Here is a 23,858-nt window from a genome sequence, read left to right as displayed (position 1 = left end):
TTGCATTTATTGCTTCTCGTAATCGAAGTAATCCCAAACACATTCAGCGAAGTTGAGGTCTGGACTCTAGGGTGGTCAGTCCATTCTTCTGAGAATACCAGGAACTGTTTTGATTGATTTTACAAATTGTGCCCCTTTTATCTATTTCCTTTTTTTCAGTAATGACTTATTGATGGCTATCCTTTCAGGCCCATAGTGTTGTTGTCTTCTCACAGTGGAAGGACAGACAAACAGCTGTGGATATTTTCAGATCTGAAACAACAGTGGAGCTTGTTTTTTTTCCCCCCTCTCTTTCAAAGATGAAAGCTTTAAGCACTGTTTATCTGATGGGGACAGTTTTGGTGGTCTACCATGTTTTGGGAGTCCAGTTTTCTCTATATTTTTTGCATAATTTTTTTTAACTCCTTTGTAAACTCCTCTTTGTTCACTTTATTTCCTTTTGACTCTCCAATTCCATATGCAAGTGGATAATCTTCCATCAAATAAAAAAAAACTAAAAATCTGTTAAATGATGAATGTATGCTGTTTTGAGGAAGGTGAGTAAATGAGGTGTTTTTTCTGACATTTGCTCAAGACTGTACATACACTGCAGTTTAGAAAAATAGATTCCCTCCAAGCCAGTTTTAAATGTTAAAGATGTTATTTCAGACCCACCACAGATCATGAAGGACATGGCAATGTTGCTCTTTCTTGTTTTGTTTCTCTACCAGTCAGTCTGGTGCAGTGGAGGTCCGAGACTTAGGAGTTGCTGATTTGGCTGTCTTCTGTTCTCGTCCATCCCAATATAATAGTTCTGGGTATGTTTTTGTCTTCCAGCACATACCAGGCAGGTGATGGCCGAGTTTGGGAAGGTGTATGAGCAGCAGTATGCAGTGGCTCTCTTTAACAGCGTACGCTTTGAGATCGAGGGAGGGGGGAGCGCACAGTCCCAGCTTTTACACCGAAAGGTAATGGAATGCCCTGGTCTGCACTTCTTAACAGTTTCATCTCTTTATCCCTGTTCTTTCATTCATGTGTTACTTTGTGTAAGCTGTTACAAAAGATAAGATTCATCCTTTATCACTTGGATGTCCCTTTGATTGTATTTGGCTTTCTGAATTTTAAACCGTTATTGCATCGTTTCACTTCTCTTTATTCTCCAGCCCACTATTATAGCACAGTTAGGTCTGATCTTGCGAAGTGATTGGCTGAGAGGCATTCTGTCAGTGTTGCTATCTCCCTATAGATCTCACTACGTTTTTTAAGCATCACTCCACTATATTCAGCCATAACCTAGCAACAACCTCCAGGATATATACTGTTTTAATGAAACAGCTTTTTTCTTCTGACCCAATTTCTGTGTCAATATTGACAAAGATGCTATTAATATCAACGAAACTGTGATATATTAACAGTAATGTGATTTTTGTATATTTTCGGCACAGTTACAGTTTTGTTGTTAGTTTTTCTAGATTGTACATGTAGCTGTTTTTCTATTTTTCCATTCTTATGTTCACTCACGTTAAAAATGCACACAAAGAAAAGGAAGCTGTTCTGCAGCAGCAGAGCCATACGGTTTGGTTGTCACGCTTATCTTCATCCAGCCAATAGAGGGAAAGTGGAGCTGATTTCACACATGAATTAAGGAGTAATGCAGAGACACAGACACACATATATATACACACACACACACACACACAGACACACACAACACTATAAAACATTCTGATTTGTTGTGCAGATTTGTAGCATACAAAGCCTCCAGATGGTACTGGCCTCAGGGTTAGAGTGGTTTCTCCTGGACAGGCCTGTTCTCAAAATGAGCAGCAGGTCTGGCCTGAGCTCTGATCTCCATGCGTTTCCCATCACAGTGAGCCACACATTAGCTTAGGAGTAATGTAGTAGAGCTTAAATTGTTGTGGAAAATGGGAATCTTTGAGTCAAAACATTTAAGCGGAAATTGCTTTTGAGGAATTTTAAAGCATGCTGGTATGGGACTTGGGTAGGTAATTGAAGTTTTAAGCAGGAATTGCTGAATCAACCCAGAGTTACCCCACTAGCAGGGGTCATTCCAGCTGTACGTATGCATGTGGGTGAGCAAACGGCTTATTCATTACACTCAGTTCTAATGGTCAAACTTATAAGTAAGCAGTTAAATAATATTACACTATTATTACAGCAAATATTAGCCATCAAGTTGATGTAACACCGCCTCTCGTGGCTTATGACTACACCAATTTTCAAAAGCTAATTTATTGACAATAATAATCACACTAAACAATTTTGCTGCCAAGTAGTGTATTATTAACAGTATGCTATTGTTGCCATACAACTCACAACTTGATGCATTAAACAGAAATCAATTTATGTGTAGTGGTCATGTGAAATATTAGTGTATCATGATACTTAAAGAAATTTTGATATACGATATGTATCAATATTTTGACAGACAGACACGGTGCACTAATAGTGTCACATTTAAAAACTACCATCAGAACCATCAATACAATTACTATTATTTAACATTCCACATACTGTGCTGCACTTTATGAAGTTTTAAATACTCTTCTCATTTCATCTCATTCCACATTCAGAATTAGGACTATGAAGTAAGCTGAGCCCAAGGACAAAATCTAGTGGTGAGGTCGGGGGTGTAGGGAGGGGGCTTGTAAACATTTTGCGAGGATCATGTGTCTTCAGTACACATTTCCTCCATCACTCAAGAATGAAGTGTAATTAAACCTGGCGGTGCGGCACAACTTCAAATGCTGGCATTCCTGCTTCTATGCAGACAGTAACATTTCCAGTTTTATCCCCTGATCTGCTTAGATTGCCAGGGTTCTGCATCCATCATCTCAAGTTATGGTCTCTGCACCAGACATAAACAAAAGCTACATACCATTTGTCTACCAGGCCCTTTGCCCACACATTATTACAGGCTGCACTAGACTCTGTAACCTTATTTATGTTTTCCATTGGAAAGCGTCATGCTTTCTGCTTTGCTGGTCTTCAGAACTCAAGTCCGTGTTGTTTCTTGCCTCATTTATTTATCACAGGTTTCTGAGATCAGTGTGATACAATCAAACGTGTGGATGGATTTTTTTTTTTGTCCAGGATCCATTGCAGGACAAGTCGATTTTCTCAGGAGACCTGTTTCAATATCTGGAGGAGAATAAGAAATGGCGGAACCGCTTCATCTATGTGGCTGACTCTTACAACATCAGCTACTATGAAAACAAACTGGTGAGAATAGTTGACAGGAAGTCTAAACTGCAGAGAGTGCTTGTAGTTGTCCTGCCACACACACACCCCACAGATAATTGGACTAAAAAACAATACAAAGTGCCTTTAGGGACTGAAACTAAATCTCACTGAATGTAACTTTCAAGGTGGAGCCTTGGCAGCCTCACATGCAAAACTCACTGATTGATTTATTTTTTTTCATAAGAGGACCTCTTACTGTACCAACATATATGTACTGTTACTGTACTGTCTAGTATTTACAAAGGAATTGACTAGAGTGGAATGTGATAGGCTCCAGACATCCAATATGCAAAATCTAATCCTGTTTTTATCTGGTCTGTTTGGTTATAAATCGCTAGAAAACATTACTCATTTGTGCACACTTTATTGTTGCACCATCTCATCTACATGAAAGAATGATTTGTATTTTGTTAGTGAATGGAACCAAGAGAAGTTGGGCCTCTGTTCTTGAGTCTGTAAACTCACAATGGCGATGTGAATCTAAACTGTGCCATATTCTCTGGTTTAGGCCCATGACCGAGGCCTACATCCCAAAGGAGTCATCAACTGTGCAGGATACAAGGCCCTGACCTCCATGGATGAGTACCTGGAACTGCTCAACAGCTGCCTGCCTGGTAAGGGATGGGTGTTGGGATGAGAAGAGGACGTGGGGCTAGAGGTCGTGAGGAATATACATGGAATATACGCAGACATATATCTATAAATGCTACCAAGTTACAGATGAACGTGTGGCCTTATTGCCTCCTTTATCATGCAGAATCATTGTTAAGGTCAATATTAAGGTCATTATTAAGTGGGTAATTTTAAGAACATTATGGAATCACACACTGAACTTTTAATATGAAAAGACATGTAAGTAAGACATGTATATGTAGCCCCACTAGAGGATGAGTCAAAAGTCACAGGACACAGTTTTATTTATTTATTTTTTTTATGCTGTCACAAGCCTCCATGATGCGGTGCTGAAGGTGGTGTTTGGTGTGGATTTTCTTAGCATGCACAATTTGTTTGAGATGAACCCAGAGATAAAAGTCGATAATAAAATAAAAAATTAAATAGAATAAAACGTGTCCTGTGACTTTTGACTCACCCGGTATTTAGGCAGGTGCTGTATTTGCATGCTTAGCTTCATTTGCATTGTTTCCTTATTTTTGTTTTGGTTGAGAAGTGTTTAGTTCTGATTTTTTCCTTGTGTTCCATTTCTGTGATTTAATTTTTAGTGTCTTTCTAGCTCTGTCTTGTTAAGGGTTTTGTTTTGCCATTTGCCTGGTCCCAATATCTTGTTTTTAAAATGGCTTGACCAATATGTCAGTTAGGTGATAATATCGCCAGATAATGCACTGATAATTAGTGCCTTTTATAAATTATACAGAAATTAACCTGTGGTGCATGTTTAATAGTGGAGCTGAGGTCTTTAGCTATTCTGTTCTAACATTCTAATTGTCTGCTTTTAGACACAAAGGCAAAAGCAGGGAACTCCCCATTTCTGAAGTGTGCCTCAAGCTACCTGCTGATCCTGTGGCACCCCTATGCTCGCCATCACTACTTCTACGTGAGGACTGAAAAAGAGCAGAAGAAATGGCTCGCTGTCTTCCAGGACTGTGTCAGACATACCAACAATGGTGAGTCACTATATGAACACACACGATCTCAGACAGTGTTGCAGCCCTCACAGGCAACTCAGATTCATGCATACTCACACTGAATAAACTGTAGTCTCAGACATGTAATAAACACATACATGCCTCTATTGTCCACTTGTTTAGACCACACCCTCATAGGCAATTACAAACTCTATCTGAGGTTTGTTCCTTTGCTCCCAACTTCCTTGTGATCCCTACAAGCTATATCCTCCTCTGTTTCTATATACAGTTTAGCATCCAGCATGCTTTCTTAAGCACCACTTTCAGCAGCCATTACTGTCACAGCAACGCCCTCACTAATCACCTCTTCTGCATCACTGCCATTGTTTAAAGGACAGAGCAGGGTGTGTGTGCGTTTGTGTTTCAGTGTATGTGTGTGTGTCACTATGTGAATGTTTGGATGCCTTTAAAATGAATCGTCGCACAAGATGAGCTTAAAGCTCAAAAGCTCAAAGGAATTTGTTTTTGAGCAAGTCTTACTAAGGTTACACAAACAGTACAGATCCTTACACAGTGCTAACTATAACTGGTCATGTTGTGTATATACTAGAGGTCCTGTCCTCTTTCTGTGTTTCAGTTTTCTAACACATCTGATGCATTCATTGATTAGGGTGGGCAACATGTCATGAGCAGTACGATTTACAGAATATGACAATTACTGAACTTATTTTCATGATAAATGACACTTCAAGTTCAGTGACAGTTCAAGCTGGTAAGTCACAAACAATAGTTTTCAGTTTGATTATATCTCTTAAAACTTCTAATCCATTCAAATTTACCATCTCAGTGAAACAGCTGTGTTAATAACAGGGATGGACACAGCATTAGTTAATAACAGGGATGGACACGTATTGAAGTACTTGGGAAAATGAGGTGCCAGTATTCAAATACTGAAATGACTATTGGGGTATTGATGTTTCATCATCAATAGACTAAAGACTAAGAAAATGTGCATGCCAACAGTTCAGTCAAATGCCAATTTTAGGTTTAAAAGCATTGAAAAATGTGATAACCTTTCTCATATTTGCAAGGAAGTATGTATATTATAATAATCTTTGCTACAAAAAATGAGTGCCTTCACGTGAGCACATTCCCAGAGATGCATTGTTAAGGACGTGACTTACTTGAAGATGGTGCAGCTTTACCGCTAACATGGTTGAATAACTGTTATTAGCTAGGTCAAGAAATGCAGAAAATGCATTTCTCTGATAAACCGATGCTGACATATTGTCTTCAAAGGGGAAAAGGCCCACCTGTAAGATGATGAGACCTCAGCAGCATCCAGTGTTGTATCAACTAACTTTTAGCCTATTAGCCTATGTGACAGCCTCCGTTATTCATCCAGCACGAAAACCTACCAATTTTCCATACCTGTTTTTGAATAATGAAGCATATTTTCAAATACATTCCTTTACGGAATATAAATAAAGAAGAATAAATGGGATTTGTGTCGACATTGGCAGAAAGTTGCTTTAAAATTTGCCATCGGCATCATAATTGGAAGATTTGTATGTGAGAAAGATCTGAAATCAACATCATCCTAAAATTCCCATGTTGGTACATCGCTGCTTTAAAGGCTTCTTTGCTTAGATTCTTTTCAAAATGTGTATTGTTTGGCCATCACTCAAGTAATTGTCCCAGCAATCAATAAATAACTCAATTACTTATATAATCAGTAGTGACAGCCCAAGTCAGAACAGACACAATGCACCAGCAAAACAGTAGTGCAACATATACAAATTGTGCCACCGATTATAAGTACAACAATGCATCCCTACATCCAGTGAGATTTTGCTTTCTCTGGCTTGGGATTTAAACTTGCAAATGTAACAACAGGACAACTTTAGGCAACTACACCACTTTGTAGCAGTTGGTCAGTGTTCTTTAAGATGCTCTGAAATGCTTAATTTGTGGCATAATTTATCATGATAACACATACAAACACAGTATATCCCCCATACTCCTATCAAACCCCTCTGAAGAATGGTGAGAGCACACAAGAGGAGGAGTTGAAAATTTTTTTTTACCTGTGTGTGGTTCTGCAGTACTGTTTGGATTTCTGAGACATCTGACACCTCTTGGGTGTGCCTTTTCCTCTGTATCTCTGAAGCCGAGTTGTAGGTGTGTCCTTGCTTTTTCTCATAAAGCAGAATTGCACGGCCGCTGCAGTATTACCAGCTCTTGCTGTTTGTGAATGATAATAGGATCCATTTAATGCAGGTATATTTGCTGAAAGGTGAGGGCTTACCGTCTAACAAAATGGTGTGTGTCATTTAAACAGAATACTTCTGTCACATTGCTTGTTTTGATTGGCTTTATTCAGCTTGTTTCAAGTGACATTTTTCCCATGTCTCTGATTCCTTAGTGACAGGGATTTCCCTTGAATAGACACGCCTTGTATATTTGTGTCCCTGTGTGTGGCCTTTTATTTAACCAAAACAATCAGCTTGGTTTTGCCCATAAACACAGCTTGGGTTTGGTGGTATAGAGGGCCTGAATAAAAGGGAAGAGCTTTTCCACTGAGCAGTACCAGAATTACAGGAGCAGACTTGTTCAGATCATGCAATTAAAAGACAACAGCTCTATCACTGAGCTCACAGTGTTGATCAAGCGAACACCAAACCACCCATCAGCATGTTCCCATCGTGCACTTTGACAGATAATTTCATTTAAGTTGAGCCTGTCTAGACATGCATGCAGATCAACTGTAGCGCTTAATCAAAAGGTGATGACATCACACGTTTCACAACCGCAGACTGCAACATTGTTTTTTGAAGTGACGCACTGTAAGATTTCGGTAAATCAAAGACTGCATGTCTCTCAAAACAATGAGTGATGTCATTTTCTGGTCAGTGCTTTGGGGAGTTTTGACTGAGTTTCATGAAAATATACATTGATCTTGTGAGTCTGTATTCTTCATTGAAATGATGGTTTACTAGTCCCACCTCCCTTAGTTGCTGTTGCTTTGTCCATCAAACTTTCAGCTTGAGCTATCTGGTAGTTTTCACAGCAGTTGTGCTAAGAGACAGAAAAGCTCAGTAACACAGAAATTTTAGAATCACCTGTAAACAACAAATCATTCAAAATAAACTGGCTTTACGAGATGTTTGAGAACTGACGATTTCAATAAAAATGGATTCTGGAAGCCAATTTTGTTTACATTATTCAAAACACCGAAATATTTCAGCTAGTGGACACATCATCTTGTATGAGAGGTATTTCAACCGACTTTAATGAAACAATAGACGTGATGACAATCATACGAGTTCAGTTATAATCATTGTAATCTACATTGCAATTGTTAGATGTAATGCTTTATTTTATTTGTGCACTCTTGTATCTAAGGAATTGGATTAAAATTAACTATAATATAATTAATATAATAATATAATAATATTCCCCAAGATAGATCTTACTAATTATAGTAATATATATGTTATATATATAATATTATTATATTACTAGGTTATCTCAACCTTTCTTTTCTTTTTTTTTTTTTGGACTTTTACCTAATTTTCTCCGCAATTTAGTTGTTACGTCACCTAACAGATGCCTGCACTGAGTAGCATCATGTTGAGTGATGGGGCAGAAGGGGGTGGGGCATCCTACTGACCCAGAGAGTGAGGCTGATTGTGCTCTCTTGGACTCCCGGCTACGGACGGCTGTAGCATCACCAGGGATCAAACTCGCTATCTCCTGATGACAGGCCCAACGCTTAAGACAGTTGCGGCACTGGGGAGCCCTCTCAACTTCTTTCTATCCTCTGTAGCCCAAGTATAGGACCAGAAAGCTGGACCAGCTGGAACAGCATAGGCTTTGATCAGCAATTAACACTTGAACCTGTGCATTTGCTGCAGGCTTGACAAGAGCTCTCTCCTAGTCTACTGTTACAACTGCTAGAATGAGCACTCTAATTTCAGCGCTCCAATTTCAGCCCATCCCTTTTTCCATGTTTTTCTACATCCTTTCCTCTGTCCTTAATTCACTCTCTATCTTTACCATTTGGGTGCTTCTATCAGTCTTCTGCTTTACCTCTCCATTCTCTCCCTCTTTCTCTATCTGTCCTTTTTGAGGAGAGCCAGACCCATCTTTCTCCGCCCACACTAATAGACCAATGTCTTAAAGGCTGTGATCTGTTACAGCAGTTCCTCTTTCACAGGGAGTACATTCTCTCACTGCTCCCTCCCCCATTCTGTGTCTTCTGTCTTCTTACACTGCTTCAGTACATGAGGGCTGTTTATGTATGTACTGGCCATTGTTACAGAAAACTTAACGAAAACAACTGACAATGTTACATTAACCAAACTCATTAGACTCTTGTTTACATGTATTTATTTGCCAGATGTTCTTATCCAGAGCGATTTACAGTTAAATCATGTCAGAGCTAAGCTAATGTAGCTTTAGGAGTCTTGTCCATGGACTCCTGTTGATATGATGTGATGTTCTTTCTGGACCAGGGAATTTAACACTAGTCTTCCGCATGGAGGTCAGTGGTGTTACCCACTGTGCTATACCAAATGCTCTTAGTAGCAGCTTTATACAATTAAAATTAGAGTCTAATGTCTTTATTCCCTGCTGCTCATCATATAGCAAAATCACTGACCAGTAACCACAGGTTATTGCAGGTTACTGAAGGTGTAGCCTTTCAGTTATTGTACTTTTTCATCATCCTCTGCACTTGTCAAATGCTTTTTTTCCTAATATGTACAATAATGAGAGGGAAGCCCACTTTAGCCTCACACGAGCAATGATTCTTTATGTGACTGTTGAATGCTGACACAGGCTGATGGTGAGAAGGTGCCCTTTTTTAATTTTATGCTTTCACCAGCGTTTAGTAAATGAAATATTTCACCCACGTGTAGTGCAGTACTAATGAAGGAGTATGGCTTAATTCTAGTCATAGCCATGGAGTACAGTTGTTCTGTGCTCTGGGTAAGTTTTGAAGTATGTTTGTGAAAGGACACTTAGAATTACTCAACTAAAATAAAAAAAAATTGCACTGCAGCGTCTCATTAAATTGAATTAGATTTTTGTCATTGTTCTGTAAATCTTCTTAAAACAGATCAAAGGGTGTCCAGTGTGAATTTTGTCTCGCATAATGTTGCATTGCAAAAATGGCATGTAACATTTATCTTTTTAATTAACTTTAGGCAGTATTTTTATATTTTTATATAGGCAGTAAATTATTATAATTGTCTTATTCAATTTACAGATAAATTTGCTTGTTTCAAGAAATAAGGCTTGAAACAAGCCAAATTATACCAGCAGAATAAGAGAATTTCACTAGAGCAGGGGTGCCTGCTCTTTTTGTCTTGGGGGAGCCAGAGAAAAATGTTTGTGGTGGTTAAAGAAGTACAGTTAAAATCTAAGTTAATCTTTTTTTTTTTTTTTTTACTTTACAGTGTACAGAAAGGTGGAATATTATAGCATCTGACTTGACCCCATTTTGGTCCAAATACTTTCTAATGTGAACCTAAACAGTGTGCACCATGCCCAGGGCAACACACATCTGTTTCCTCGCAGCTGGGGTTACAGTGTTGTTCACAGCTGCCTCATCAACCACAAATTTCTGAATTTAGATCTGCAGGTCGCCATGATCAGATGGTTGGGAATATTTACTCTGAGCCCGTGTGGGTGTGTAGCTTAGTATTTATGGCTGAGGGGAAAGTGGAGAGCAGGCTTATGCCAGTGACTGGGAGTTTTACTTTTTGCTGTAACAACACTTACAAATTAACCTCACGATAGCAGAGGAATTTAAGTGATTCTTACTTTTCATCCTCGAAGGCAAAAGCTAATCCTATCCTAGTTATTGTTCAATTTCCACAGTGAGATGTAGAGCTGAAAACACAAAGGCGCTTGTTCCTGACTATCAGATTAAGAGGGAAAGTAGTTTAACTTCATGCAAAGCAGCGCTTTTTACTGCCAGAGCTGTTAGTCTTTATTTGATGGAGGAGATCCTGGAGAGGGATATGCATATTAAGCCACACAAGGGCCATTCTTTGAGCCCAGAGAAGTCCAACCACAAACACATGAGCGAAGTCCCGCAAAGTCCCATAAATGCTAATTAACACCGTGTCATTAAATGTTAACAATTCATGGAGATGAAATCCTGTGTACTTTGTAATTAGTATGTCGTTTGTTTGTAAATGTTACTAAAAGTTAAAGTAGCTGAAGTAAAGGCCACATTTAATATATGTAGTTCACTACATTGGTCAAAGAATGTTGGAGATGGAGCTGCCGGGCAGAAGGAGAAGAGGTAGACCTCAGAGAAGGTTTATGGATGTAGTGAAGGTGGACATGGAGATGGTTGGTGTAAAAGTAGAGGAGGCAGTGGGTAGGGCAAGATGGAGGCAGATGATCCGCTGTGGCGACCCCTAAAGGATGCAGCCGAAAGAAGAAGAAGAAAATTATTCATTTTATCCTGTGCAGTCATTTTAGAGGGAAATGTAAGTGCAGAGTGAAATTAACATTGAGCATGAACATGACTTGTGTTTGTGGTACAACTATGTAGCATTTAACAATGTGTTTGTAACATTTACCCATCCGTGTTTGTACCTTCATTTTCTTTATGTCACAGTAGCAACCAGACGAGTAGGTTCCAATGAAGTCGTCTCTCCAGTCACGCCCTGTTTTGACCTCAGTGTTGGGGCAGCTGCCAGCATTGCTGTTGTGGAACTGATGACTTGGAGGATTCTTTTACACTTACCTGGAAAGCTTGTTGACACAATTCAATTTAAATTTACTTGGGTAACACTTTACAGTAGTACAGTGTTCATAAGGCTATGTAACACAAAAGTCCTTCATGACAGCTGATAACTGATAAACCTACATAAACATTTATAAACACCAGTAGTCACCATTTGGCACAAACTTGGCATTCGTCAGCATGTTCTCCTGATGTTAGGTTGTATCAGGACACTTTCATGGGTGAGATTACAGGTGAGTTCACAGTGACATAATGCTGATAATATGGCATAGATTGCCAAGTCAGGCTGGTTGAACAGAAGTGAACAGGCATTTTTGCGACCCTTTGCTAAAGTGAGTTTCATTTTGCTGTTTAGAATATTTAAGCCACAGCAAAGCATCAGTTTAATGTCGTTAGCTATGTCTATATCCATTTTCTGCGAAATTTGCAAGCGATAAAATAAAAATAGGAGAAAAAATGGTGCTTGTTTCTGTCAAAAAAAACCCCCAAAAAAACAAACTGCTTTTGCATAATTTTTGGTTGATCGATTAAACATCGTACATGTACATCGGGCTTCCCTAATATCCCCATGGCCTATTGATAAGGAAATGTTATATTTTTCTTATTTACTTTTATTTTATTTCATTTGAACTGTTACAGGGTATAAATTACCTTTTTATATGCCAAGAGCAGTTTGGGCACTTTCCATTTAGAAAGACTGTAGTCTTTTCTGGACATTTCTCTGTGAGAGCTGAAAAGTGATGATATTCCTTTTAAAACGCTCATCTATTCTTTGCTCCAGTTCCTTCTCCACCATGCTGTTTTGAGGCACACAAAGCAAATCTGTCACAGCTCTAAATGTGTATGTAAATGCGTTTTTTTTTTTTCTCAACAACTAGAAAAAAGTTTCAAATGTAGGTTTCAAGTAACAGTAAACAATTTTTCTGATAGTTTTCTCAATATTCATGAAATATGACATATTTCCATTTCCATAATCTGTTCTGACTAACTTTTTGAAGCCTCATACCAGTAAACTGTGTGTGTGTGTGTGTGTGTGTGTGTGTGTGTGTGTGTATTGCTGCTGCCAGCACAAACACTAAAAACATAAAAAAATGGAGATACAAGGTTTTGTTAATTTTACAACTGGACGGACTTATACAGCAGCTTTAGAAAAATGAGTTTGCCCTTGACCTGCTCACTGGGGCAAGAAAAAACGCCCTAAAAGCAAGAAGAAGAAACTTTGAGAGGAACAAAGACTCAAAAGGGGAGCCCACCAGATAGCAAACGAATAACACAGCAAAACAATAATGGACGAATGAATAGGGAAATGACTCGTGGAGAATGAATAAAGATGGGGAAAAATAAACAAGTTTTTGTTAATTCCTGTCAGAGCTTATCTAAAACAATACGAATTAAACCTTGTTGTGAGAATGTATTAGCATGAACAGCTAAGGACCTATATTGTGGAACGGGTTTTAACATGTCTCTGAATGAGTAGTTGTAGTTAAGGTCTGCATGGGTCAGTCGACACCAACCAAACAGTCTATTAAAGAGGAATTGATGATGGACTAATAGTTACTAGAATCTCTGTGACATCTTAAATGAATGGGACAGGGCAGGTGGGGCTACAAGGACACTGTAGAGACCCTTGTTCATAGCTTGTTTGCTGCAAGTAATGGATATGAGATGTTTTATTAAATGTTGAATCTTTAAATATAACAAAGGTACATTAATGATAGTTTGCCTTACAAAAGACACATCATCTCCATCAAATACTGCATCAGCTCTCATTAACTCTTCTCTGATCATCAATCTCATGAGAACAGCAATGGAAGAAACCAAAACACATCACAGTGGAGAGACATCAAAGTAGTCTGTGCTGCTGCCAAATGATGCATTAGAATAACTGCACAAACCTAACAAATGAACTTGATTGTGACTCTTACGGAGGTACAGCTCCTACCCAGGCTAATGCTACTCTCTATCATGGGTGGAGTAGTGATGTTTTCATGATATATCTGGCAGTGAGGGCTGATGTGTAGAAAATTATTGATTGGTGTGGGGTCATGCCAGGCCTTTATTCCAGCACAGAAATCCCCCCAATATTACAGCAGATGGAGTCTGCATACCAGAAATCCTCTTTCTGCAATGCTTTATTTACTCTACTACCATAGTGGCTGAGCTCATTCTGGACATTATTAAACGTGTCTCTATAAACCATGAGATGTAGTTTCTAAAATACCAGATTGGGACACACATTATTGTAACATTGGTCGTCCCTGCCCAGTAACAACTGACATCTTGGAGTATGAACATGCAGAGTATTGGAGTTAAGACCTTTCACCTCATTGGAAGTCAAAGCCTGCTCCTGACCATCAGCCTCCTGAGCCCAATCCATCACTGGTAGCCCCAACCTCCCACCCCCATCTGCCCTCTCTCAATCCCCCATGCTGCAGAGAACACAACGACCTGCTCTCGTCTGTGTAAGAATACATTCTGATACTAGAAATACTTGTATGTTGCCGGTTTAAACACGTAGTGGCAAGAAGTCAAATTTACACAATTTCTCTCTTGCTCAGTCAGCCAAATATGTTTCATGTCTATTGTTTGAATCTTTAGGTTTGAGCCTACTGGAGCTTTGAAGCTAATTTGCCAACAGGGGTCAAAAATGAAAGTTTTTATAAACAGTATGTCATGCGGTGGGTATGAATCAATATAAAGTCTATTTGAGGTTATTGAATAACTCTGTGTGGTTAGAGGCAAGTGTTTGTGTGTAGTGTCATGCAGTTTGTATGATGTTAATTGGTGGGGTACAGGTTTCCCCAACTGGTTAGTTTGGACACCCACCAAGGTTTGGCTAATTGTCTACCTTTAAGATAAGGGGAAACTAGAACAGTGAGAATGGAAGAGACCATTCTAGAACAGTGTGGAAGGAGGAGGCCATCCTAGAACAGTGTGAAAGAGAACATCCTAGAATAGTAAGAATGAAGGAGATCATTCTAGATCAGCGAGAATGGATGAGAACCTCCTAGAGTAGAGTGGAAACAGTGGAGAACATTTTAGAACAGAGAGAATGGAAGAAACCATTCTAGAACAGTAAGAATGGATGAGATGATCCTAGAATAGTATAAATGGAGGATAACATTCTTGGACAGTGTATATGGAGAGAATATTGTAGAATAGCATGAATATTGCAAGACATTCTGGTACAATGAGAATGAAGGAGACCATTCTAGAACTGTATGACTGGAGTGAAAACATTCTGAAAAGAGTAGGAGAACATTGTCAAATTCCCAAACATGCACCAGCCAGACATTTGTGTTTGTTGGGCTGGTGTGCTGTGGCTTTAAGTACGAAGTGTTCAGGCAGGCTTTAACTGCACGTGCTGTGCCTCAGAATCTCTGAGAACAGGCCATCCCCGGAGCCCCCGCTAACCACCGATCCCAGCCATGCCAGAGGGGGGACACATCAGGCACTGAGAGGCCGTCTTAAACGCTACCACATGCTCTATTTTTACCCAGTTTTTCCCTATTCACACCCCGCCTTCCCTGTCTGCTGTAGTGGGTAAAATCTCCAGACTGATCTTGTGTTGACCATGAGTACACCCCACCCCCAAACACTCTACACACAAACAGATCAGACGTGCTTGCTTTTAGCCTGAATGGGTCGGTGAGAGGGTAGATGTTGTGATGGAGAATTTTCCACTGTTCACAAGGACAGCATAATGGTAACATGCTGTATTCAGTGCTTCTACAGATGAGGCTATAGCTGATTTTAGCTCATTGTTTTTGAGCTTAGAAATGTAGGGACTTTCTGAGACTGCTGACAAATGCACCCAGCCTGTACTCATGAGGATACAGCCAAGATAAACCAGCTATTTTCATCTTATTTTCCTAAATTTTCCTCTCTCTCTCTTTTGCTCGCTCTCCCTGTCTAAGAAGCCTTCCTGCTCCTGAATGGCTCTGCTTGAAACCTGCTTTCCCCCTTCAGCTCTTCGTCATTCTCTTCCTGTCTTTGTCAAACCTTGAGTCGCTGAAACACACACGCGCACACACACGTGCACCAGGAATAAACCTTTATGTCCACAAAATGGTCAAGTTGTCTTTCCACCCATAGATCTAATATTAAATGCACACAACTATGTCATTGTGTTTAATCAAACCCACCCACAGCAGTGCTCCCTCTATCACCAGTCTTTCCTGCACTCCTGGCTCTTGTCAAGCTCCTGTGCTCTGTTCTGTTGAATTAGTGTTTGTACAGCTTGTATTTGGTCATTTCCCACTGATGTGTTTCTGTATGTGTACACAGGAAAGACTGTCTAAAAGGTCCTACTCACCCCAATAAACATTACATTAAAATGACATTAAAGGGCTCATGTGCTACATTTTCCTTGTTTTATTTCACCCCCCACTTACAATGTTTGTGTATTTTTATCTATGAAAAAAGTCCCTTTATCTCTTTATCCATTAGAAATAAACAGGCTGTTTTTGTGGCTTTGCCTTTAAGTAAAAGTCAGTGAGCTCTGGTCTGGTTGTCTGCCCTGTATTTTGCCTCATTCAAAAAGCAGATCAGGCTATAATACATAATATAACTGGCTCATGAAAGGGCAGGGCTAAGCTGTGGTAGACTAGACCCATTTACATATCATTGCTGCCGTAACAAAACCTTGTAATTCCAAATACTAACTTTACAGGAGGAGGAAAAAACATTAACTTTTTGTGTAAGTTAATGTAACAAGATTTTTGCAAGTAGTTTTGGATCATTTCTATTCATCATGAAATTTGAACACAATGCAAAGGGTAAGTGGAGTACTCACATTGTGCAAAAAAAAAAATAATAATAATAATAATAATGCTACAGCCATCCGTGGCCAGGAGTCGAAGAGAGCACAGTTGGCCTTGCAAAGTTTTCCTGCTACAACAACAACAATAATACATATAGAAATGTGTTGGTTTTCACATATGTGGACTGTATGGACAGTGGAGTGAATGGCATGAATAACTCATGTCAGAAAAATTCCTTTCAACATGGGCCCTTTAACTAAAGGTGAGAAAGCCCACCAGCCGCTGCATATATACTTATTCTTTTATAAGTACATTTTATCAGCACTGAACTGACCAGTGTATGATGTTAGTAAATGATCATGGTTTATACAAAGATAAGATGTTAAATTGTCTCCGTTACAGTTAAGAACATTTAATGAACTCTCTTGCTAAGCTCACACACTTTGCTCTAAGTAACATGCGTCCACCTCAGAGTTGTTTCACAAGTAGCCAAGGGTGACCATCTCAAACAGTTCCGTCAAAGCACTGTTTCCTGTTTTCCTGTCACCAGGGCAGCATTTTTTAAGGGGAATTCCCCATTTTTTAAAAACTTTTCTGCATAATTCAATTGATGAAATATAAAGAGCGGTTTGATGTGAAATTGTTAACTGTAGAGAAACTCTTCTTTATAGCGGTAGTGATAGGAACCAGATCTACAGTGCAAGTAGTCACTTTGTTGTCCAAACGAGCAAATAATCTGTTTGTGTCTGATTTGTTAGGTGTAATGTTGATAGTGGTAAAATAAGGGTACATCTGAAAAACTAAGCTTTCTTTGGGGGCTATTTTGCCTTGCATATACCTCTCTTTACCATGAATAGATTTTTAAAAGTATGTTTTAGACTGTAAGCTTATCTCACAACTATCAATAAACAATGTCTCAGACATCTTTATGATTAAATTATGCAAGCATTTTGAAAAATTGCTGGAATTTCCCTTTTTTAATGTGGTCAGAGTGGAAACATAGTAGTCTGAGTAGTCCAGTATTGCTTTCAGTGGAATTCAATTGTATTCTGCTTGCTGTATTGTTTGTTCACAATCATTGCAATACTGACATTAAGAAAGCTAAATCAAGAAATAAGTACAGTTTTGGTCAGATTAATGCAGGTCAGTCATCAAGGGTTCACCAAGGTGCTTTATTAAATTACTATCCAACCAGCATAGTCCGAGTTATCCCTAGATAACTCCAAATACTAGAGCTGCTGAAAATGACACTGTGAATGGTGTTGTTACCAGTTTGGATGAAGAATACCTTTCTATAAGTAGTCATTTCTCAAATTTCTGTATTGTCTGTAATTAATCTTTGGGTGTGAAAACATTCCAGGACAAACCAAAACCTGTTATCATGTCCATTGTTCTCCTGGTATCTGTGGGTAACTTTGCCCTTTCCTGCTCCTTGCAGGTCTGTCAGAGGAGAACAAGGTGCTGACACCAGCCTTCACTGACTCTGTGCGGCTCTACAGGCAGGCAAAGGGCCACTACGGAACATGGGACATGATGTGTGGAGATCCACCACGGGTGAGTCCCCTAATTATAGCCAGTGGCCAAACTGTTTTAAACATGGAGAGTAAACAGTTCAGTTTCCTCAGCATGGCAGAGCTGCTCAGGTGGGTTGGCATAATAATGGGAGTATTCACAGATTGGCATAATAATGGGAATATTCACAGATCTGCGTGACCTTTGCATCACTTTATGCCTCTCATTTCAAAGCAAAAAAAAACAGCCTAAAACTTTCCATTGGAAGATGGAAAAGCTGAAGTAAATGATGGTAGTCAGAAGGTTACACCGTCATTGTCCTAATGTCGCTCTAGGAAAAATACAAGTCCTAATACAAGCCCAGTCTTTTTATGACAAGAGTGAGACTGTGTGTGTCTTATGAGAAGAGGAAGGAAGCTGGAGGGAGGGAAGAGAGGAGAGAGGGGGCAACTGAGAATGAGAGTGTGTGTCTGAGTGTTGTACTGAGCCTGCAGAGCAAAGTAATCTGCATGTGCACATGTGTATCAGTCATGGAAACAGTGGGAAGTGCTGCATTAAGCTAAGCAACTTCGATCACTCCTCCCTGTTTCCTCTGCCTTCCTCTGCGCTTCTCTCTTCTCCTTTTTTCGATTCACTCTTATCCCAGGGGTCAGAAGAGCCTATTGCCTGGGACCCCAGGCCACAGCATAGTAGCTTTTGGTCACCAATAAAAAAAAAAGTCAGGATACTTGCCTTGGAATTTTTTTTTGTCTTTTGTTTTCCCTTTTGAAGGGGAGTGTAATATGTTGGTGGTGAAAAAAATTCTTGAGATGAGCAGAGAAGAGAGAACAGAAGAGGAGAACTTTCTGTGCTTCTGTTTCTATTATCTTTTAGCTTACATGCTTTTATTAAGCATTAACTGAACAATAAAATCACATATTGAATAATATAAGCAGCATAACATCTTTTAGTAATAAACTATTCTACCTCTTGTTTGGGAAGTTATGACCGCAAGCACGTGCACTGATGAGCTCCTGTTGGTGTGAGTTCACAGCTCTATAAATGACTCAGACAAGTGACTTGCATGCTAGTAGGTCCTTCTTGTAGACAAACTTCAGAATGCTAAACATGTGGGTGTGTGTGATTCCTATTAATGCCAAGTTTGTAGTAAATATTTTAAACATCTGATAAACACCTGACTGGATTTTATTCTAAAGCATAGTTGTTAACTGAAACATGCAATGTGTATACAACAATAATCTTTCTATAATTCTGATCTCACATTCTAAATGTTGGCCACAACATTCACTCAGTGCAATTTTTTAATATCTGTCTGCTCTGCTTCTCCATTCCTGGTCAGGGTGGAGTTTCCTCTGAGTGAACTGAATCCAGTCTTTGTGCTAGGAGAAGGGCAGGTGGACACAGTCCCCGCTTTCACTTAAGTGGAACTGCACTTTTTAGTGGGCTTCCATTCAGCTGGGCTTCTCTGCCACTAGCAGCATAGCAAGACACACACACACACACACACACACACACACACACACACACACACACACACACACACACACACACACACACACACACACACCCACAGCCTGTTCTCACATAGTCACAGGCTAACTGTGAAATATATTGATGACAGTCTGTTCATCAATCAGGCGTCACAGTTCATGCACTGTGGACTGTATTACACTGTACAACGTGTATTTTTTTACTTTTGTGCTTGGATTTGTGCCTGAATTTTGATGTGTAGTACTGTATCAAATTATTCACTAACTTTTTGCATGGAAGTGAGAAATCTCAATGCTACATCTAGGTTAGCAAATGTTAATAAACTAAAGCTATAACAATATCCTCAGTTAGCATTATAACAATTTGAAATCCTTAGCTGCATATGGCAAATAGCCTAACGTAAATAATACAATGCATAAATACAATCATTTAAGAACAAAGACATCTAACTGACATTTGACATCTCAAACTGGAATGGTTTCCTCCAAATCTGCTGCATATGGCAGCCTGATGTCCAGCACTTTATTTTTTGGTGGATGGAGTACATCCTCTGGGTGTAAACTATATAAACAGTTGCATTTCCCAGTGTAAACACACTACTTGCAATAAACTGGCTAGTATAATATTAAGAGGCACTCTTCAGTTATTTAGTTTCAAGTCGAAACGATCATTACAAATTTGTCAGGAGGTATTTTTGAGGACATTAGATTTGCAAAAAGAAGGGGAAATAATGCAGAAAAGTTTCCATTATGTTAATGTTAAAAAAAAAAAAGTGAATACCCAAAGATAAAATGGGACTCTTAACAACCATGCAAGACCTGTTAGACACTGTCAGATAAACAATGCTTAAAGCTTTCATCTTTGAGAGAAAGGAGAAACATCTGAAAATATATACAGGTGTTTCTGTCCAACCTTCCACTGTGAGGAAACAAAACGATATAGGCCTGTGAGGATGTGTAGCTGTCAAGACGTCATTGCCAAGAAAAGTAAACCTTTAGATTATATAAAGCAGAAAATGCAACTTCTAAGACTAAACTTTGGGAATATGGAAAATATCCCTGCAGATTTCTTTCAAAAACTAAAAGCAGATGTCCTGGAAAGAATGGAAGCTGTAATAAAGGTGAAATGGATAGACTAAATACTAAAAAAGGGGGCAGTATATTTAGTTGTTGGGGCATTTGTGTACTTTTCTGTTAAAGAAATGTTTGCTGTTTACTTGCACTGAAAAATGAAGTATTTTGTCTTTAATTCAATAAATTAAAGGCTGATCTCTTCTGTGCTTCTTTTTGAGACCTGGAGAGATTTGCTTTAGGATCACTTTAAACTATTGAGATGTAGTGTAGCCTAAGAAGCTCCTCTACCTGAAAAGGATCTCTGCTCTGCACAGCCCTCCAGAATTAAAGGCGCAGAAGCAGAGTTAAAAGGAAGAGAGATGGCTTTCATGATCTAATGCAACCCTGCAGCAGATTATACCACTATAGAAGTATTTTAGGTCTTGTTCATTTGTTCAGCATTTGGTCTTTCACTTAATGCATAGCAAAGCTTATTTAGCTTGCCTTGCAGTGCTTTAATGTCATGGAGCCAGCTGAACCCTCAATTATGTCTAAACCAGAGAGTGAAAAGCCAGCTAGGGATCAAACATGTTATTAGAGATATGAGCTGCTGGAGTATGTGTGGGCCTGTGCATGTCTGTGTTTTTTCAGTGCTGAACTCTATCTTTTTTTGGTTTGCTTGTAGTGAAAGACTCTTTTAGTTCTACAAAACCCATACAAGTTGTACCTTATATCCAAGTTGTATTGTGTTTATGTAGCTGTGGAGTGTGGTTGCTTGCAGGCTTCCTATGTGGAAAAGGCAGCCAAAGGAAAATTTAGGATTCTTTAGTGCTTTATTCCTTTTTTACAAGTCTTATAAGAAATTGGCACTCTGAGAGGTGTGTGGGTGTGGGGGTGTGTGTGAGTATATGGGTGTGTGTGGGTGTGTGTTTGTAGTAGTTTTGGCTGTGCTTGTCATTGCCAGTGATGGAATGTTCACTGCTCTTTCTTTAGAGTTGAAAAATCTGCACACTCTCTTCTGGCTTCATAGAGTACTGCACAGGACTAGCAGTGCAGATTTAAATGTTTACTTTGTTTTTGTCCAGATTCAGGCTTAGTCCAGGAAAAACAGGGATACGGGTCAAGCCAGCACAAATACACAGTATGTGCCTGAGTCACTGCACAGGACCGGTTACAAGAGTGACTTTTGCAGTATACATAATTATACATTTAATTTCTGTATTTATTTAGTCTGTATCTATTTAGTGTGAAACTTGGAAACTTCTCTTTGACTGAACATATGACGCTGTTTCTCTTGGTGTATGAAACCAAGCACCTAGGCATGCAGACTGCTTCTACACACATTAGTGAAAGAATGGGTCGCTCTCAGGAGCTCAGTGAATTCCAGCGTGGTACCGTGCTCGGACGCCACCTGTGCAACAAGTCCAGTCATGAAATTTCCTTGCCACTAAATCACTTAATTTTAATATCATACTAAAAATACTCAATTTTAGTATCATACGCAGATTTGTAATGTTTTACACTGTTCACTGTACACTGGGTACTTTAAATTTAACCATTGTCATTAAAGTTGGATATTAGCCATGAAAAGTACACAATGTTTTCACAGTGTCTGTCCCTTCACCAGGTATGTGTGAGCATGGACATGGCCAGAGTAGCTGTTTATTTTAGAGATGAAAGGCTGTTGTTTTGGAACACACCCTGATGCCCTGATGAATGAACACTTGATGCCATTACTGCTGTGAAACTTTACTACACTGAGCTAATGCAAGCTGAAAATAAAGTGTCCATTCAGAGGATGTGTCAGCGGGTGCAGCACACATGGTTGGGTCGTGTTTCCTCTCCCCGTCTCCCCACCACCTCCACTATATTGCAGTGACTCATGGGACACATACACATGTGCATAAAGACACAAGGTGCTGGTATTGGCTGTGCGTGTGTGTGTATGTGCTGTTGTTGCTGCTGGGTGTGGGCTACAACTTGTGTTTTTCTATAAGGGCTCTGTAAGAACTGGCACACACCTGGCTGTACCCGTCCTTGTGTTGCCATGGAAACAGGGTGAGGAAAGGAATGGGAGGGGCTGCAGATTCCCAATTTCTCCACAGTAACTCATCAAATCCTGATGGGATTCCACCCTGAGTGCCGCAGTCTGTCGGACTGATACTGTATGTGGCTAGAGCTCTCAATTGCTCAGTTAAATTCTACCTTCTCTATGAATGCGTTTGCATGCACTCCATAATCCAGTCATAATCGAGTTTCTGTAGTTATCTGATTATTCAAATGGTCATGTAAACAGCATACTCTGATTTCTGAGATCAGAGTACGGTCAAGAAATCTGATAAAAAGAGCTGGATTTTAGCTCAGTAATAGGATTTGTCAATGCGTGTACTCTTAATCAGATTTTTTTTGGATTTTTCAAACTGCGCATGTGCGAAAACAAACGGCCGGACCAGAAATAAGTGAGCAGCATTGGTGCAAGATGGCAGTAAAACTTTTAGAGCAAGGCTGAAACCAAACACATGCTTGACAAAATTAAGAATTTAAATAATCTTCATCTTTTGGATGATGTATGTTTATATTTTCAGGTAAATTGGTGTGATGTTTTTAAAAGAGCCATGGCATGAAGTTTGAGTTCTACATTAAATTTGTCACATCTGTGAGTTTATTGGCCGGTTTCACAGCAGAGTATTCAATATTATCTGATTACTCAAGCGCATATAAACGTGATGATCAGATTACTGACAAACTCAGATTTTCTGTAGTTATCAGATTATTAAGTGCATGTAAATTTGCATAATGCTGATGCTTATTTGAAATTACTGTCCTTTTTTACAGTAAGAAGCCCTATTTATATACACTTTTTACCACAGACAAAGTAATATTACATATATTTTAATAAAGCCTTTTTAAAGGCTGTTTTTCCAGTAACATAGGAATCTGAAAGTTTACCGTTTGTTTTTGATCACTTAAATCCATTTCAATTTTGGGTCTTTTTTGATGGACCACACTGTGGGCCAGCTTATTAAAGCTAATGTCTCTCTGAGATGCTGACTGACTGATCACCATTATAGAAATGTCCATGCGCAAGCATTGACAAGCAAGAGGTGGCATTATACACCAGCAAATTAACAAATAAGACCATAGAGAACGCAGACTGATCCCCTACTGCCTCTGTGCCAGGACAGGATCAGAGATTTCTAGAAAGCCTAAAACTGACTGACTGGGTGAAAATTGTGTAGCACAGCACCTCAAACACCGGTGCTATCACAATAAGAGACCTGTATAATTGTACTATTTTGAATAAGGTAACTTGATGTACTTTAACAGTTACTTTTTATTTTATAATTATTACATATGCAAATGTGATGCTGACCTCAATCTAGCTAACATTTTAATTGGTGAAAATTTTACAAAGAGATCACTGTAAAAATAGTGAGCTACACATCAA

At 39.2% G+C, this 23,858-nt stretch overlaps 1 protein-coding gene across 1 annotated transcript in view; it reads left to right on the top strand.

The window, feature by feature from the left end:
* The window catches only part of niban2a (niban apoptosis regulator 2a), a 48,762-nt gene that overhangs the window by 11,556 nt on the left and 13,348 nt on the right, over positions 1–23,858 (top strand). Inside the window, exons 2-6 of the mRNA XM_017714537.2 lie at positions 817–947; positions 3,094–3,222; positions 3,752–3,857; positions 4,698–4,865; positions 17,794–17,909. Of these exons, the coding sequence (XP_017570026.1) occupies positions 817–947; positions 3,094–3,222; positions 3,752–3,857; positions 4,698–4,865; positions 17,794–17,909 (650 nt within the window). The remainder of the gene's footprint in view (positions 1–816; positions 948–3,093; positions 3,223–3,751; positions 3,858–4,697; positions 4,866–17,793; positions 17,910–23,858) is intronic.

This window comes from Pygocentrus nattereri, chromosome 16 (genome assembly GCF_015220715.1).
Source record: "Pygocentrus nattereri isolate fPygNat1 chromosome 16, fPygNat1.pri, whole genome shotgun sequence".
In the NCBI taxonomy this organism is placed as follows: Eukaryota; Metazoa; Chordata; class Actinopteri; order Characiformes; family Serrasalmidae; genus Pygocentrus; species Pygocentrus nattereri.
This window is presented reverse-complemented; position numbering and strand designations above follow the sequence as displayed.